Source organism: Chrysemys picta, chromosome 4 (assembly GCF_011386835.1).
Source record: "Chrysemys picta bellii isolate R12L10 chromosome 4, ASM1138683v2, whole genome shotgun sequence".
Classification (NCBI taxonomy): Eukaryota; Metazoa; Chordata; order Testudines; family Emydidae; genus Chrysemys; species Chrysemys picta.
In genome coordinates, this window is record NC_088794.1 from 85,012,985 (window position 1) to 85,027,596 (window position 14,612).

The 14,612-nt window shown below is 40.7% G+C and overlaps 1 protein-coding gene across 15 annotated transcripts in view; it reads left to right on the forward strand.

Annotated features, from left to right (window-relative positions):
• The window catches only part of FUT8 (fucosyltransferase 8), a 246,741-nt gene that overhangs the window by 159,116 nt on the left and 73,013 nt on the right, over window positions 1–14,612 (forward strand). For all 15 annotated transcript variants that reach the window (XM_065595255.1, XM_065595262.1, XM_065595266.1 and 12 more), the window contains 2 exons: window positions 10,777–10,892; window positions 11,011–11,176. In XM_065595255.1, the coding sequence (XP_065451327.1) occupies window positions 10,777–10,892; window positions 11,011–11,176 (282 nt within the window). The remainder of the gene's footprint in view (window positions 1–10,776; window positions 10,893–11,010; window positions 11,177–14,612) is intronic.

Below are 14,612 nucleotides of genomic sequence, written 5' to 3' on the forward strand. Positions count from 1 at the left end.
TCTTATTTAAGAAAGGGAGGGAAAAGGGTAAAATAAAATCAAACCTATTACAAACATCAGTAATATTAGACATAACTCATGTAGCTCTAAACATTTGTTAATAAAGGACAGAAAGGTTTCTAATTTGAGGGAGAGACCTGTGCGTACCTTAAATCACTTTGGGCTGAGGCTGCCAAAGAACAAGTTTCAGAATCAATGACCTTCAAACAGCCCCATTGTGGCTCCCCCCACAACTGCTCAGGTCTTATTAAGCACCACTGAGGACTTGTAGAGCTTAGTATTATATACATATCAAAGGCTCCCTTGATACAAGGATATTTTTAAAGGAAAAAAAAACAAATTAATATAATTTTAAAATATGTTTGCTCTATTATATCCATGTAGGTGGCTCCAGTCTGAAGTTGGGTGTGGCATTGGGCTGTCACAGAGAGCAAGTGTGTGTAAAATGAGGGGGTGGAGAGGAGTTTTTCAGTAGTTATATGATAAACATCGCTGTTACCTTTTCTGGTTCAGCATATAATTCTAAAAACTAAGGCCTAGATCTTCAGCTGGTATAAAGCGATATAGATCCATTTAAATCAATAGCCTTGTGCTGATTTACATCAGCTAAGGATGAAGCCCCCAGTATTTGTTTGCAGGTCACTTATAATATTTCCCTTCTGGTTTGAGGTTTGTCTCATTGGTACTGTCCTCTTTCTAAGGTTGATATTGTAGAAGAGTAAAGTTACAGTTTGTGTTCTTTATGCTTATTTGCTACTGCCAGTTGTCCTCTTACCTCAGTAACCAGATATTGTTTTCTTCCCATTGTAAAAACCATTGAATTAAAGGAAAGTATCAAAGAAAAACAAATGCTAATGTTGGTGAAGTCAGTTAGTAGACCTTCCAACTCCATGCAAGTAGCTGAGAAAGAGCCAAATAAAAAGAATCAACAGATTCAATAGATTGCTTTTAGGAATTTTTCATATTTCTTTGTAGAGAGAATTTCATTGTAACCTGTTAAAATACCCAGAAGCTGAGAGAAAATTAATGCCATAGGCACTTAAACCTTTTTTCCCTAGGGAAGTCTGATATGCAAAAATAAATAAATCAAATTTATTAACATCAGTATTTTGTTTAAAAGTGAGATTATACAACCTGGAGTATTCTATTCCACTGTAAAATTTTCTTTAAAGCCAGATGAACTTGGAATAGTTTATTCAGAATTTACTTTTGTTCTAGGATTTTTGAGGGAATCCTATGTATCTCTGAGATCTCTTTATGATTCAGAGGGTTGGTGGTCTTACTTTAAAAAACAAACAAACAAACAAAAAAAAACCTTATATCCTAGGCAAAAGCTTTATTTGTCTTTGTTATTTGTCAGTTTCTTTTCCTTCAGTGAAACTTGGGCTCCAGTGTTAATACCTACTATGTCGAAATTTTGGACCTATTGTATATGTCATACCAGTGCTCCCCAGCTAACCTTGATGTCACTATGATTACACTTTTTGTTTGGTTCCCTGTGCTGACATCCATCTGTGTCACCTGGCGATTATGTGAAAATGGTTTTGTAATAAAATGGATGTTTTAAACAAAGTACTTTTTTTCTGTTTGCATGGTCGCTAGCATGTGCAATTTTACCACTAAACAAGGCACAAAATATCAAGTAAACATAATTATGGGAAAATCTTAGAGCTGTTAGATGTTTAAAATCTGACTGAAATATTTTCAGTTGCCATGGTTTCATATTGAAAAATGGTTTCTGTTTACTATGAGCTGACAGGAAACAGCATATGCAAAATTGTTTTTGTTTTGTACCAGAAAAAAAAACGCATGGTACGTCAAGCATATGTCAAGAGGTTTGTGGCTTTCTTATTTATTTTTTAATTTTTCCTTTTAGTTTATTATATTATCATACTGATAAAGATAAAAAACTAACAGGCGAAAAGATATACTGTACTGGAGCTATATTGACATGTTCATCTGTTGTTAAGGCTGTGTCATAGTTTAGGAGATAACCTCTAAAATTAGCAGCCTAAGTTAGATGTCAAAGTTTGGTTTGGACTGTAACATCATCTAGAAAATTTCAAGCAAGTGGAACTGTTAAAGAAAACATATATAAAAATGTGCTTAACATCTAGTATTTATAATCCAAATTATCTGATGGAGCTTGTAATAGTGTTACCAGGCATATGTGGAAGCTGTTTCGTGCAAAGACATAGAATCATAGAATATCAGGGTTGGAAGGGACCTCAGGAGGTCATCTATTCCAACCCCTGCTCACAATAGGACCAATCCCCAACTAAATCAGCCCAGCCAGGGCTTTGTCAAGCCTGACCTTAAAAACCTCTAAGGAAGGAGATTCCACCACCTCCCTAGGTAACCCATTCCAGTGCTTCACCACCCTACTAGTGAAAAAGTTTTTCCTAATATCCAAACCTCCCCCACTGCAACTTGAGACCATTACTCCTTGTTCTGTCATCTGGTACCACTGAGAACAGTCTAGATCCATCCTCTTTGGAACCCCCTTTCAGGTAGTTGAAAGCAGCTATCAAATCCCCCCTCATTCTTTTCTTCTGCAGACTAAATAATCCCAGTTCCCTCAGCCTCTCCTCATAAGTCATGTGCTCCAGCCCCCTAATCATTTTTGTTGCCCTCCGCTGGACTCTTTCCAATTTCTCCACATCCTTCTTGTAGTGTGGGGCCCAAAACTGGACACAATACTCCAGATGAGGCCTCACCAATGCCAAATAGAGGGGAATGATCACGTCCCTCGATCTGCTGGCAGTGCTCCTACTTATACAGCCCAAAATGCCGTTAGCCTTCTTGGCAATAAGGGCACACTGTTGACTCATATCCAGCTTCTCGTCCACTGGGACTCCTAGTTCCTTTTCTGCAGAACTGCTGCCTAGCCATTCTGTCCCTAGTCTGTAGCAGTGCATGGGATTCTTCCGTCCTAAGTGCAGGACTCTGCACTTGTCCTTGTTGAACCTCATCAGATTTCTTTTGGCCCAATCCTCTAATTTGTCTAGGTCCCTCTGTATCCTATCCCTACCCTCCAGCGTATCTACCACTCTTCCCAGTTTAGTGTCATCTGCAAACTTGCTGAGAGTGCAGTCCACGCCATCCTCCAGATCATTCATGAAGATATTGAACAAAACCGACCCCTGGGGCACTCCGCTTGATACCTGCTGCCAACTAGACATGGAGCCATTGATCACTACCCGTTGATCCCGACAATTTAGCCAGCTTTCTGTCCACCTTATAGTCCATTCATCCAGCCCATATTTCTTTAACTTGCCGGCAAGAATACTGTGGGAGACGGTATCAAAAGCTTTGCTAAAGTCAAGGAATAACACGTCCACTACTTCCCCCTCATCCACAGAGCCAGTTATCTCATCATAGAAGGCAATTAGGCTAGTCAGGCATGACTTGCCCTTGGTGAATCCATGCTGACTGTTCCTGATCACTTTCCTCTCCTCTAAGAGCTTCAGAATTGATTCCTTGATGACCTGCTCCATGATTTTTCCAGGGACTGAGGAGAGGCTGACTGGCCTGTCGTTCCCCGGATGCTCCTCCTTCCCTTTTTTAAAGATGGGCACTACATTAACCTTTTTCCAGTCAGCCGGGACTTCCCCCGATTGCCATGAGTTTTCAAAGATAAACATCTCACTGGTGAGCTGCCACTGTGTCTCACATGCAGTTCACCAGATGTATCTCTGGAAGGCACTGATGGGCTGGCTGTGCTGGTTGAGGAAAGGAATCTCTTTCCTAATTTTGAGAAATGGGGAAAAAAAGCAATTCCGAGTTTGATGAAGTAAACAGATTCAGAGGAGACAAAATTAGAGGAAAGAATAGCATCACCTGGTGCAGAATCACCCTCCCCCAAGCGTTCCCTGAGGCATGGGCGAAAAGTCCATTATCCCTTTCACTTAACTTGGGGGTAGGGGAGGGTACAAGGAACAGAAGCCACCCATTCACAGAACTTTGATGGTCTGGAATGCGGTTATGTTACACAGCTGAAAATATTTCTCCTGTTCTAACTTTACAACCCCTTTTAAACAATGTTACCTTTTCTTTCTGTTCTCCCTCTTTACTTATGTTTCTTAAATAAAGTAAATGGATTTGAGAAATAAATGTTTTTTATTGAGTAGAAGCAGTGGGTGTGGGGTCAGCTTTACAGGGACAGTGATACAAGCTAGGTGAAGGTTTGGGAAAGCACAATGCAGACAAGCAGCTCACATTACTGTGGCTCATTATTGAAATGGCTTTTCAAAGCCTCATGGATACGCAATGCCCCTTACTATGCTCTTCATATTGCCCTGGTGTCTGGCTGCTCAAAAATGGCTGCCATGCGATCTGTCTCAACTGCCCACCCCTGCGGAAAATTTTCCCTCTTTTTTTCACAGATATTATGGGGCACATGGCAAGCAGCTATAACCATGGGGATGTTCTCATTAAGGTCCAACCTTGTTAGTAGACTTCTCCAGTACCCTTTCAAACAACCAGACACTTCAACCACCATTCTGAACTTGCTGAGCCTATAATTGAACCGTTCCTTACTGCTGTCCAGACGGCTGGTATATGGCTTCATGAACCATGGGAGCAAGGGGTAGGCTGGGTCCCCCAGGATAACTGTAGGCATCTCAACATCGTCAATGTTAATTTTGCTACCCTTCGTAGCAGAAGTTGATTATTGGCCCTGCACACTTGGAACACAGCAGCTCCCACGGTTGATTTACCTACTCCAAAGTGATTCCCCACTGATGGATAACTGTCTGGCATTGCAAGTTTCCAAATAGCGATCATCACTCACTGCTCCACTGTCAGAGCAGCTCTCATTTTTGTGTTGCTGAACTGCAGGGCAGGGGAAGCTCTGCACAAAGTTCCTGGAAGGTGGCCTTCCGCATTCGAAAGTTCTGCAGCCACTGCTCATCATCCCATACCTGCAAAACAATGTGGTTTCACCAGTCAGTGCTTGTTTCACAGGAACAGAAATGACACTCAACAGACTGCAGCTGCTCTGTGACTGCCATCAGCAATTGTGAACTGTGTTTTTTCTTTTTTCTTTTTTTTTTTTTCAATGGCTTGCAGCAGGGCTGCTTGCAGGACATCGCTATGTTCTATGCGGCGGCCCCTACTTTGGCTCTGGAAATACTGCAGGAGAAGACGCAAGGTGTTGGAGATGCTCACTGCAAGAGTACATAGCTGAGCAGGCTCCATGCTTCTGGGGTTATGGCATGTGGGCGGTGATTTTAAGGCACAAAAACCACTGGGGTTGTTTGCGTCGGCATCCCATGATGCTCTGTGTTCCCTCTTTCACATCAACAGCAATGTTCCCATTCTCTCCTGCCACAATGTTTTGGTCCTATGAGGCAGTGCGGCAAGTTGTACTTTGGGATAGCTACCCACGATGCACTGCTTTGTGCATCGATGCAGGTGCTGCTAGTGAGGACACACTCCATCGAGACAATGAGCATGGTGTGATCACGCACAATTGACTTAATTAATTAGGGGGCTCAAGGTCAAATTAGATAAATTTGACTTAATTTTGTAGTGTAGACAAGCCCTCAGTTACAGGCACGTGGTCAGAGAGAGAGAAGCTCTCCCAAGGGAGTGGAGCTCCCAGAATTGCGAACCACACACACCAAGGAGGAGGGCTTTGCAACCCCTCAAACCAAGGGGAAAGATTTTATTTCAAGTTTATTTTTAATTTAATTAAAGTAGAACCACATCATGGAATTTAATCTTACATCTGTTTGGATTTAAGGGACCCTGAGAGAAGGGAAACTAAGGCAGGAAGGGCATGCAGCGCCACATAGCTCAGCAGGAGGTGCCATAGGGCAGGCATGCCCCACAACACTTCACAAAACTCCCCAGTCCTCAATAATTTATATGTGTTAAATATAAATATTTTATACATTATAGTGGCCTGGCAGCACCACTATAAACAGAAGTCATGACACAACACTAACTCTAAAGGTAGACCTTTCTAAATCCTCTAAAATCAGCATGCTTAGTTGGATTCCTTTTAAATTTAGAATGCCTGAGGAGGGTGCAGACTAGGGTTAGTGATTCAAATTTGGACTCATGTAGAGATACAAGCCCCCCCGAAAAAGCCATTTTTTTCAAAAAGTGTCTAGGTCTGTTTTTTTGTGTTTTGCGCAGAGCTAGAGATCAAACTGCTGATGTGATGCAGGTCAAAATGGTCTCAATCTGCCGAGTTTTACCCAGGATAGTGCACTGCACCCACTAAATCTTTGAGGAACCCAAACTGAGAACGGTATTTAAGAAAATGTACATTTTTACAGTGTGCATGTGCCAATAGAGAAAACAGCTAGAGAGTTTCCATTCCTGCCATTTTATATGCTTTAAAGCTTGACTCTTGTAAGTGATCTAAAATCCAAATCGTTACTTGGCTTGCTTTGAAATTTGGTGTACCTCTTGGGGGCTTGGGGGTAGCATTAGTGATCCAAATTTGGGATCATTTGACTAAGGAGTTCCTAAATTACAGGATCCCAAAAACCTTTGTTCCTGCTGCCTTGTACTGTTAAACTTCGAGATACAAATGACTGGATGAATTACCTCTTTGACCTCTTTGAGATTGAGAATTCGTCCTTTAATTTATCCTTAAATTATGTTAATTGATCACAAGCCCCCACCTAAAACAGAAGTAGTTTTGTACTGAGTGGTTGGAACCTGTTGCAATTTGAGTCATGGGTGACAGATTTATTTTGGGGAGAACATAATCCAAGTCTTTGGGAGGCAAATTCGACATGTGAATACTTCTTGAGAGGGGAGGCGTTTTTGTGGATGGAGTAGTGAGGGTGTAGAGGGGAGATGAATTTGAGGCTGCAGCGAGGGGAGGGGGGTCCTGGGGAAGAGGTAGTAGGGGAGGGGAGAGAGGTTGAAGGCTCAGATGAGGGAGGTGTGGGAGCTTGGGGGTAGAGGGATGGGACACTGGGAAGGAGGACATGGGGTGATTGACAGTGGAACTGGAGGAGAATAGGGGAAGGTGCACGTTTCAGCCCCACATCTTCCCTCCTGTGTGTGCGTGCCCAGGTCTTGGAGGTGGGGGGCTCTTGTTCCTTTTGGGGGTCTGAACCCACTTGGTGCTCCCCTCATATGAGCTGGCATATGGGAAGCTGTGGCACTCTGGGTGTGTCTGAGCACCTCTCACTGCTGTATGTTCTAGGATCCGGGGGCTCATGCCTATCTATAGGAGTTGAATCACCTACACCCCGTTATTGTGAGCTGGGCTCTTGTGGGGGTGTTGCCCTTTTGGGAGGCCCCCCACTTACCCCCCATGTGAGCCAAGATCTGGGGAAGTCCTACTCCTTTGGGTGGGGAGATAAGATCAGGCATACTTTATACATATCACAAGCTGTAAAGCACAAGGGGGATGACAACATCCACTGAGGTAAATGGAGCAATTCACATGTCTCAACTCTTGTTTCAGATTGTATTCATCTCCATGAGGTGTTCTTATCTGAGAACATCACATTGAGATGAATGGGTCACTTCACACCTTTGAGAGATTCCAATGCTGCAGATAGATGCGTAGAGGAGCACTTTCTCTCTATCTTTCCTATTTAAAGGATGATGCTTATAAAAGCTCTAAAATATGCATGCTTGCACAGATTTTATTGACATTTGCTTTACGTCATGGGAGTGGTGGGTAGTTAGTGACCTGAATTTAGACTCATTTGAGTCAGGGGTTCTGGAGATATAAGACCTGAAAAAATAGCCATTGCCCCAAAAGTTTCTAGATGGCTTTTTTTTTTTCCAGAGCTAGAGATCAGACTATTGCTATGATGTTGGCCAAAATGATCTCAATTGGTCAGTTTTTACCCAAGGTAGTGCATGGCAGCCACTGAATCTTTGGGGAACCCAAATTGTGAATGGCATTTAAGAACACATTTACGTCTTTGCTTGCGTAGATGTGCAATTTGGAAGGATTACAGTTCACAGGTCCCAATAAAGAAAGAAATAGTGGGAGGGTTCCTATGCAGCCATTGTACGCTTAACTGGATAGTTCAAGGGAATGTGCTGATGCTATTGCCCCGGGTGACTACCCTGCCATTTCTACTCTGAACCTTTGTACATGTGTACAATAAAGAAAGATTTAATAACTCATATTTCTGTTATTCCAACTGCATCTTGGGAAGTTTTTTGAAGGGTTTTTTGTACTAAAGAAATATTCATTGAATGTTTTATGAATTTCAGAGCAAGAGCTCTGCGTAGCCTTTTTCTGCAACATCGATGTTATATATTCCTTTATCCAGTATAATGAATGCATACTTTTGATGATGGCTTGTCTAGAGCTAATTTATTTTTTAATTAAAGTTTAGATCCAATATTTTGTTGAAATCACCTGCTAAGATTATAGATTTAGTATTCATACTGATTTGGCCCTTCTTGATTTTATCGATCCATTAGAGGTAGCTGTACAGCTAGTTAATGTTTGCAATGAAGAAGATATATTTTGGTGTTCTGTACGCTGTCAGCCTTCCTATTGTGAGACTGTGATGTTTTGGGGTTCAACTCAGACCAGTAAGGAGTTGTCATCAACTGCCTTGTAATCCTAGCTTTGCTGCTGTGGCTCACAGCCTGGATACCAATATCCAGCAGACAAGCATGCAGTTCCCTGAATGTCTGTGTACTGTGTAGCTCTGATTCAGCACTCTGACCCCAACAACCTGCCCCACCCTGGTCTCCATCAGCCTTGGTTACTACTTGCAAAGTGACCCCACTCCTACTCCAGAATGTCCCCAAAACTGGCTGCCCTGAAGTGCCCAGCCCTGTCCTGGAACACTCAGACAAATAATAAGGTTTGTTGCGCATTTGAAGAGACAAAAGCACCATTTATTACTTCAGCTGGAGTTAACAATCCTTTCAATTCAAACAGAACACTGGTTTGGTTTACATTAAAAATAAATTAAGTTCACTAACAAAGAGAGTTTTTAAGTGAGTTCAAATGCAAGGAATAAAGACCAAAATGATTACAAGCTAAAATTAAAATATGCTTTCTAGTGGCTAAGTCTTAAAAAGCTACAGTCTTGGTTCAATGTAGATTCCTTACCAGTCTTTCTTCTTTCCAGCCATGGCTGATTTCTCTGAGTGAGGTCCTTCCACAGAAATATGAGGTGCTAGTTTCCCTAGTCTTCCTAGGTGAAAGATGCCCAAATGGCTCTATGTATCCCCTTATATCTCTGAGTTCATTAACCCTGCTTCAAGAAGCAGGATGACTTCATGCTGTTCTTCCCTGCCTGTGTGTTTCCCACCCCCTGCTGATTTTTATGTAAATAGGGCTTCTATTGTTTTGATTTCACAATGCTACCTTTGGGGCTGAGGAAAAATGTGTTTCTCCCTGTGTTTGGTCACAGACTTTAAAGCATAATATTGTGAGTATCCATTATTCTTCACATAGTGTTAATTCATACACTTCACAATGATATTCATCACCAGTGTGTTACAGGCTTTCATAAAATACATTACTTGATACACTTTTATAATACAGCAGTATTGTATGCAATCAGTTGATTCAATTGCTTATCGTTTGAGGTTCAGACCCTTGCAAGAGGCTATCTCCCCCACTCGCTAGGTTCATGGCTTTGTTTACTTTTTATGTAAATGCATCTTCATTGTCACTGCTTGATGACCAGGCTGGTAAGACAAACAAATACACATTCCTTTGTCTACGGCAGACTGGGCTTATGCATTGCTTTCCAATCATATTTTAAGAACATAATTCCTAAAACTCTTCGAACCTACTCCATATGTATATTATGCAAGAATATTAATGGTGATTAGTGAGTCATTAGTTTTCCAATTATATATTAGATGCCACCTTTTGGGTATATAACATGACAACAGTGTGTTAAGTGTAGTGATTATCAGGTCTGACAGGAATTGCTGTCACAAAGTGGTGAACCACCATGGGCCTCTGTGTCACAGAGACTGACAGAAATCTCAGGGGACTAGAAATTTGACTTCTGAGGGTAGTTCTAGCATTGGACAGCGCTATTGAAGCTCAAGACTTGCTGTCTTACACCACTATCTTCAGACTACCAATACCATTTCCTCCACATTCCAGCAAGTGTCTTTTTGCCCATGATTGGCAATGTAGCTCTTGTTGCCTTGACTTATCACTTCAGTTCTACATTATTATTCTGTACCCATTTCCTGAATGAAGGCAGGGAAGAAAAAGTTTTAAGAGACACTGTAAAGATAGTTGAGGACAAAAGATTACTATACAGATAACATCTTAACAGGCCAGACAGTGGGTGTTGGCTGCAGAGTATACTTTCCCAGAATAATCTGAAACTGTAGTTGCTGAAGAACGATAGATCATCAGAAATAAATTTTTTATCTTGGAAAAGCATGCCCTAACCTCAAGTCATTGAGTTCATAAGAAGGGATTACATTTCATTTGTCCTCCCACCTTTGTCTCCCAAGACTAACCTAATAGCCACCTCTAAAGTTTGTTCTTGATACAGATATCTGCCCAGAAACCACCACTGGTTACTTTAGCTGCTATGAGATCTTAAGTTATCCTAATACAGTTGTGATAAATAGAGTATCTTGTGTTACACTGAAATTGTCCTTTTAGTTAATGAACTGTAATCTTGTTTGTATAAATTATTGCTGACCTGGGAAGAAGTTTCTGTTGGAGTTTTGTTGGTTCTATATGTGTTACAGTAACTGAAGTGTTATCAGTAACTACTTTTAGTGAAGTAAGCAAATATTACATAATTTATAAATCTAATTATTGCTTTAATTTTCTTCCCTATGCTCTAGGATACCAGATGGTCCCATTGATCAGGGGCCAGCTGCAGGAAGGGTACATGCTTTAGAAGAGCAGCTTTTAAAGGCCAAAGAACAGATAGAAAGCTATAAGAAGCGAACAGGAGATGGTTGGTAGAGAGATGTTTTCTTTTTCTTCTTAAACTCTTACATACCATATCACAAATGTTTCAATTTCGTCATGTACCACTTCACTGGAAATGCTGATATGTTTATGCTTTTTAATAGCAGGCATGGGGAAAGACCATGAAATATTGAGAAGAAGGATTGAAAATGGAGCCAAGGAACTTTGGTTTTTTCTTCAGAGTGAATTGAAGAAGTTGAAAAATTTGGAAGGAAGTGAACTCCAAAGACATGTTGATGAATTTCTATCTGATCTGGGTCACCAGGAAAGGTACTAGTGCTAGTTGCTACTACATTTTTATTGTATTAAAGACTACAAACTGATTAAGGTACTGGGACATTAATTAGATTCCTTGCAAAAGGGGAATTGCTACTGTCTGGATTAAAATATCATGACTGGGCCATGAGCAGCAAATTATATCTGTATGTTAGGGGTCATTGAGTAAACCTTCTGTTTTGTCCATTAAGTCTTAAACAGAAGATGGAAACTCTGCTTGGATATTTTTATATGTATTTTTAATTTTGTCAGTGAGAAACCTATCATCGTTTATTATGGCTGCCTACTCATAGTTACTTTTCTCTCTCTCTCTCTTTCTATGACACCTAACAAAACACATAAAACATTTAATTTTAGATACCTTTTTTCAATATTTTAGGATGAAATGAATGATATTGTTCATCAGCATACAGTATAACTGGAATTACATTAAGACGAGAAGATGTCCTGATAATTTCAGGACTTATAGCCATTTAAGAAAAAGCTATTTCTCCTCCTAATTAAAGGTTAACAGAACATTTAAGATAAAAATGTAACTTTCCTTTAATTGCATTGCCATCATAGTGCTGTCCAGAGATACCTGAATTGTGTTTGCAGTTGAAGCTGATCCTAAGCCTTTCCCATTACTAAAAGTGTCTTTCATGTGAAATGAAAACATTTTAGTGCTAGTGTGTTCATGCAGAACAAAATGAATCCAAGATTCATTATAAATACAGTGAAAACTGTCCTTAGGCCTATTATATTTAAAAGCTTATGTTCCCAGTAGGATTCTGGTCTCATTAGTGAACAATAAAAGAAAAATTGTTTTGTTAACACAACTTACCACTGTGAAGTCATCCCTCACCCCCCTTTTTAAAACTAAATTAAGAGATCCTCATATGTTAACATAAATAGCAGTGTTAAAAGGAGTTCTGAAAAATTATCTGGTCTTACAGGAATACCTAGTAAGAATCTTCCTTTCTTTGAAATTCATTTTAGCAATCATGATTATGCTGAATTTTTCAAATAAAAATAGTATGAATTTAAAGTATTAGGAGAGCGGAAAGAGACATGGTCTACTAATTTTTTAATGTGATCCTTCAGAGCCTGCAGTTTATAGATGCATACAGTTTAAGTCAAGGGACCACTAGATCAACTAGTCTTACCTTCAGTGTCTTGCGGGACATTAAATTTTGCCAAATTATTCCTGCATTGAGACCATTAAATTGTATTTGACTAAAGCATAATTTGTGTTTGGCTAAAGCATATCTTTCAGGAAGGCATCCAGTGTTATACTGAAGTCATCAAGAAATGGAGAATCCACCCCTTCCCTTGGTTAATCTCTCCCTCATTTTAAAAAAAAAAAATGTGCCTTCTTTCTAATTTCGATTTGTCTGGCTTCAGTTTCCTGCCATTGGTTCTTGTTAGGTCTTTTTCTGACAGATTAAAGAGTCCTTCATAACCGGTATTTTCTTCCTGTGAAGTCACCTCTCAATCTTCTTTTTCCTAAATTAAGCAGATTGAGCTCTTTAGGTCTCTCACTTTAAGGCATTTGCTCCAGCCCTCAAATAATTTTGTGGATGATACAGTTTTCCAGTATCAGTCTCACCAATGCCATATATAGAGGTAGATCTCTATTCCTACTCACTACTTCTCTGATTGTACATTCCAAGGACCACATTATGCCTTTTTGCCACAGCATCCCACTGGGAGCTCATGTTCCGTTGCTTGTCCGCTATGATTCCAAAATGCTTTTCAGAGTCACTGCTTTCCAGGATGTAATTCTTCCATTCTTCTTGTATGGCCTGCATTCCTGCTTCCTAGATGTATAACTTTGAATTTAATTATATTGAAGTGTGTTTTGTGTGAATGGGCTCAGTTTAACAGCAGTCCAGATTGTTCTGTGTGACAGCCAGGTCCTCATTGTTATTTACCTCTCAACCAGTCTCTGTCATCTGCAAATTTTATCAGCAGTGATTTTATAGTTATTTTCAGATCTTTAATAAAAAGGTTGAATAGTGCTGGGACTAGTACCAACTCCGCAGACCCCCCACTAGAAAATCACCAATTAATTATGATTCCCCATTAATAACTACTTCTTGAGATCTGTCAGTTGGCCAGCCCTTAAACAATGTAAGGTGGGCTGTATTGAGATTGTTTAGCACTAACTTTTTAATAGAATGTTGTGTGGTACTAAGGAAAATGCCGTACACACGTTTAAGTGTATTACATCTGTGCAGTGTAAGCATCCACATGGACTAGCTTCACGAGTAGTTACCCAGGTCTAGGTGGGTATAGCCCACACTGAAGTTTGCCCTGCTGCAGCTTCACTGTTCCATGAACCAAGCTAGCATGATTAAAGGTAACTGCAGTCATGCCTTGTGGTTGTAAATTATACAGATTAGAAAGACTAACTACATTTTTATTGAGCATTTCTGGTGAAATTATAGACACCAAAAGAGAAGCTTGAGTTTCCAGAACCTTGATAAAAATTGTAACAGCTTGGCACATCTATTTCAATACATACTGGTGTTCAACACTCCCACACATTTTCTCATTTCTTCCGTGCCTCTAGTTTATTCAGCAGTTTCTCATGTTTCCATTCCAAATGCCATTTGAAGGAGGATGGTCTCTGGCTTCAACTCACAATCTTGTGGCATAACAATGTTCAATGCCCATGACCATATGCAGCATGTACTGTGCCTGGAAGCCTCCTATAACATCCATGAATTTGAAATTTGTCTGAAGATGTCATCCAGTACACTCAAGAATCATGGGAAATGCCTCTAAGTCATTATTTAGGCTCTCCAAGGAGAGTCCCAGATGTCTAACACAACGTTGCCTCACAGTGAGTTGAAGGAGAAATCCTCAAATCCAAGGCTAATTCTTCTGAACACTGCTGGGAGTCTGTACAGGTGATGCTCACAGAAGTGCTGATTCAGATCATTCCATCAGAGGTGCAGCGAGGCAGCCAGGCCTCCAAAGTGCCCATCCAGTTACCCCAAAGTGCAGAGCACTGACGGGGAGGTTTCCTCTCAGGGGTCACCACTAAAATCAGTGGTGCTGAGCTCTGCTTTTTCTGAAGTGGTCAAGTTTTTGTAAAAGAGACCCCGACAGAAAGCAAGGAATTCCAGGCAATTCATAGAATCATAGAAGATTAGGGTTAGAAGAGACGTCAGGAGGTCATCTAGTCCAACCCCCTGCTCAAAGCAGGACCAACCCCAACTAAATCATCCCAGTCAGGACTTTGTCAAAACCAGACCTTAAAAACATCTTAAGATGGAGATTCCACCACCTCCCTAGGTAACCCATTCCAGTGCTTCACCACCCTCCTAGTGAAATAGTTTTTCCTAAAATCCAACCTAGACCTCCCCCACTGCAACTTGAGACCATTGCTCCTTGTTCTGTCATCTGCCACCACTTTGAACAGCCAAGCTCCATCCTCTTTGGA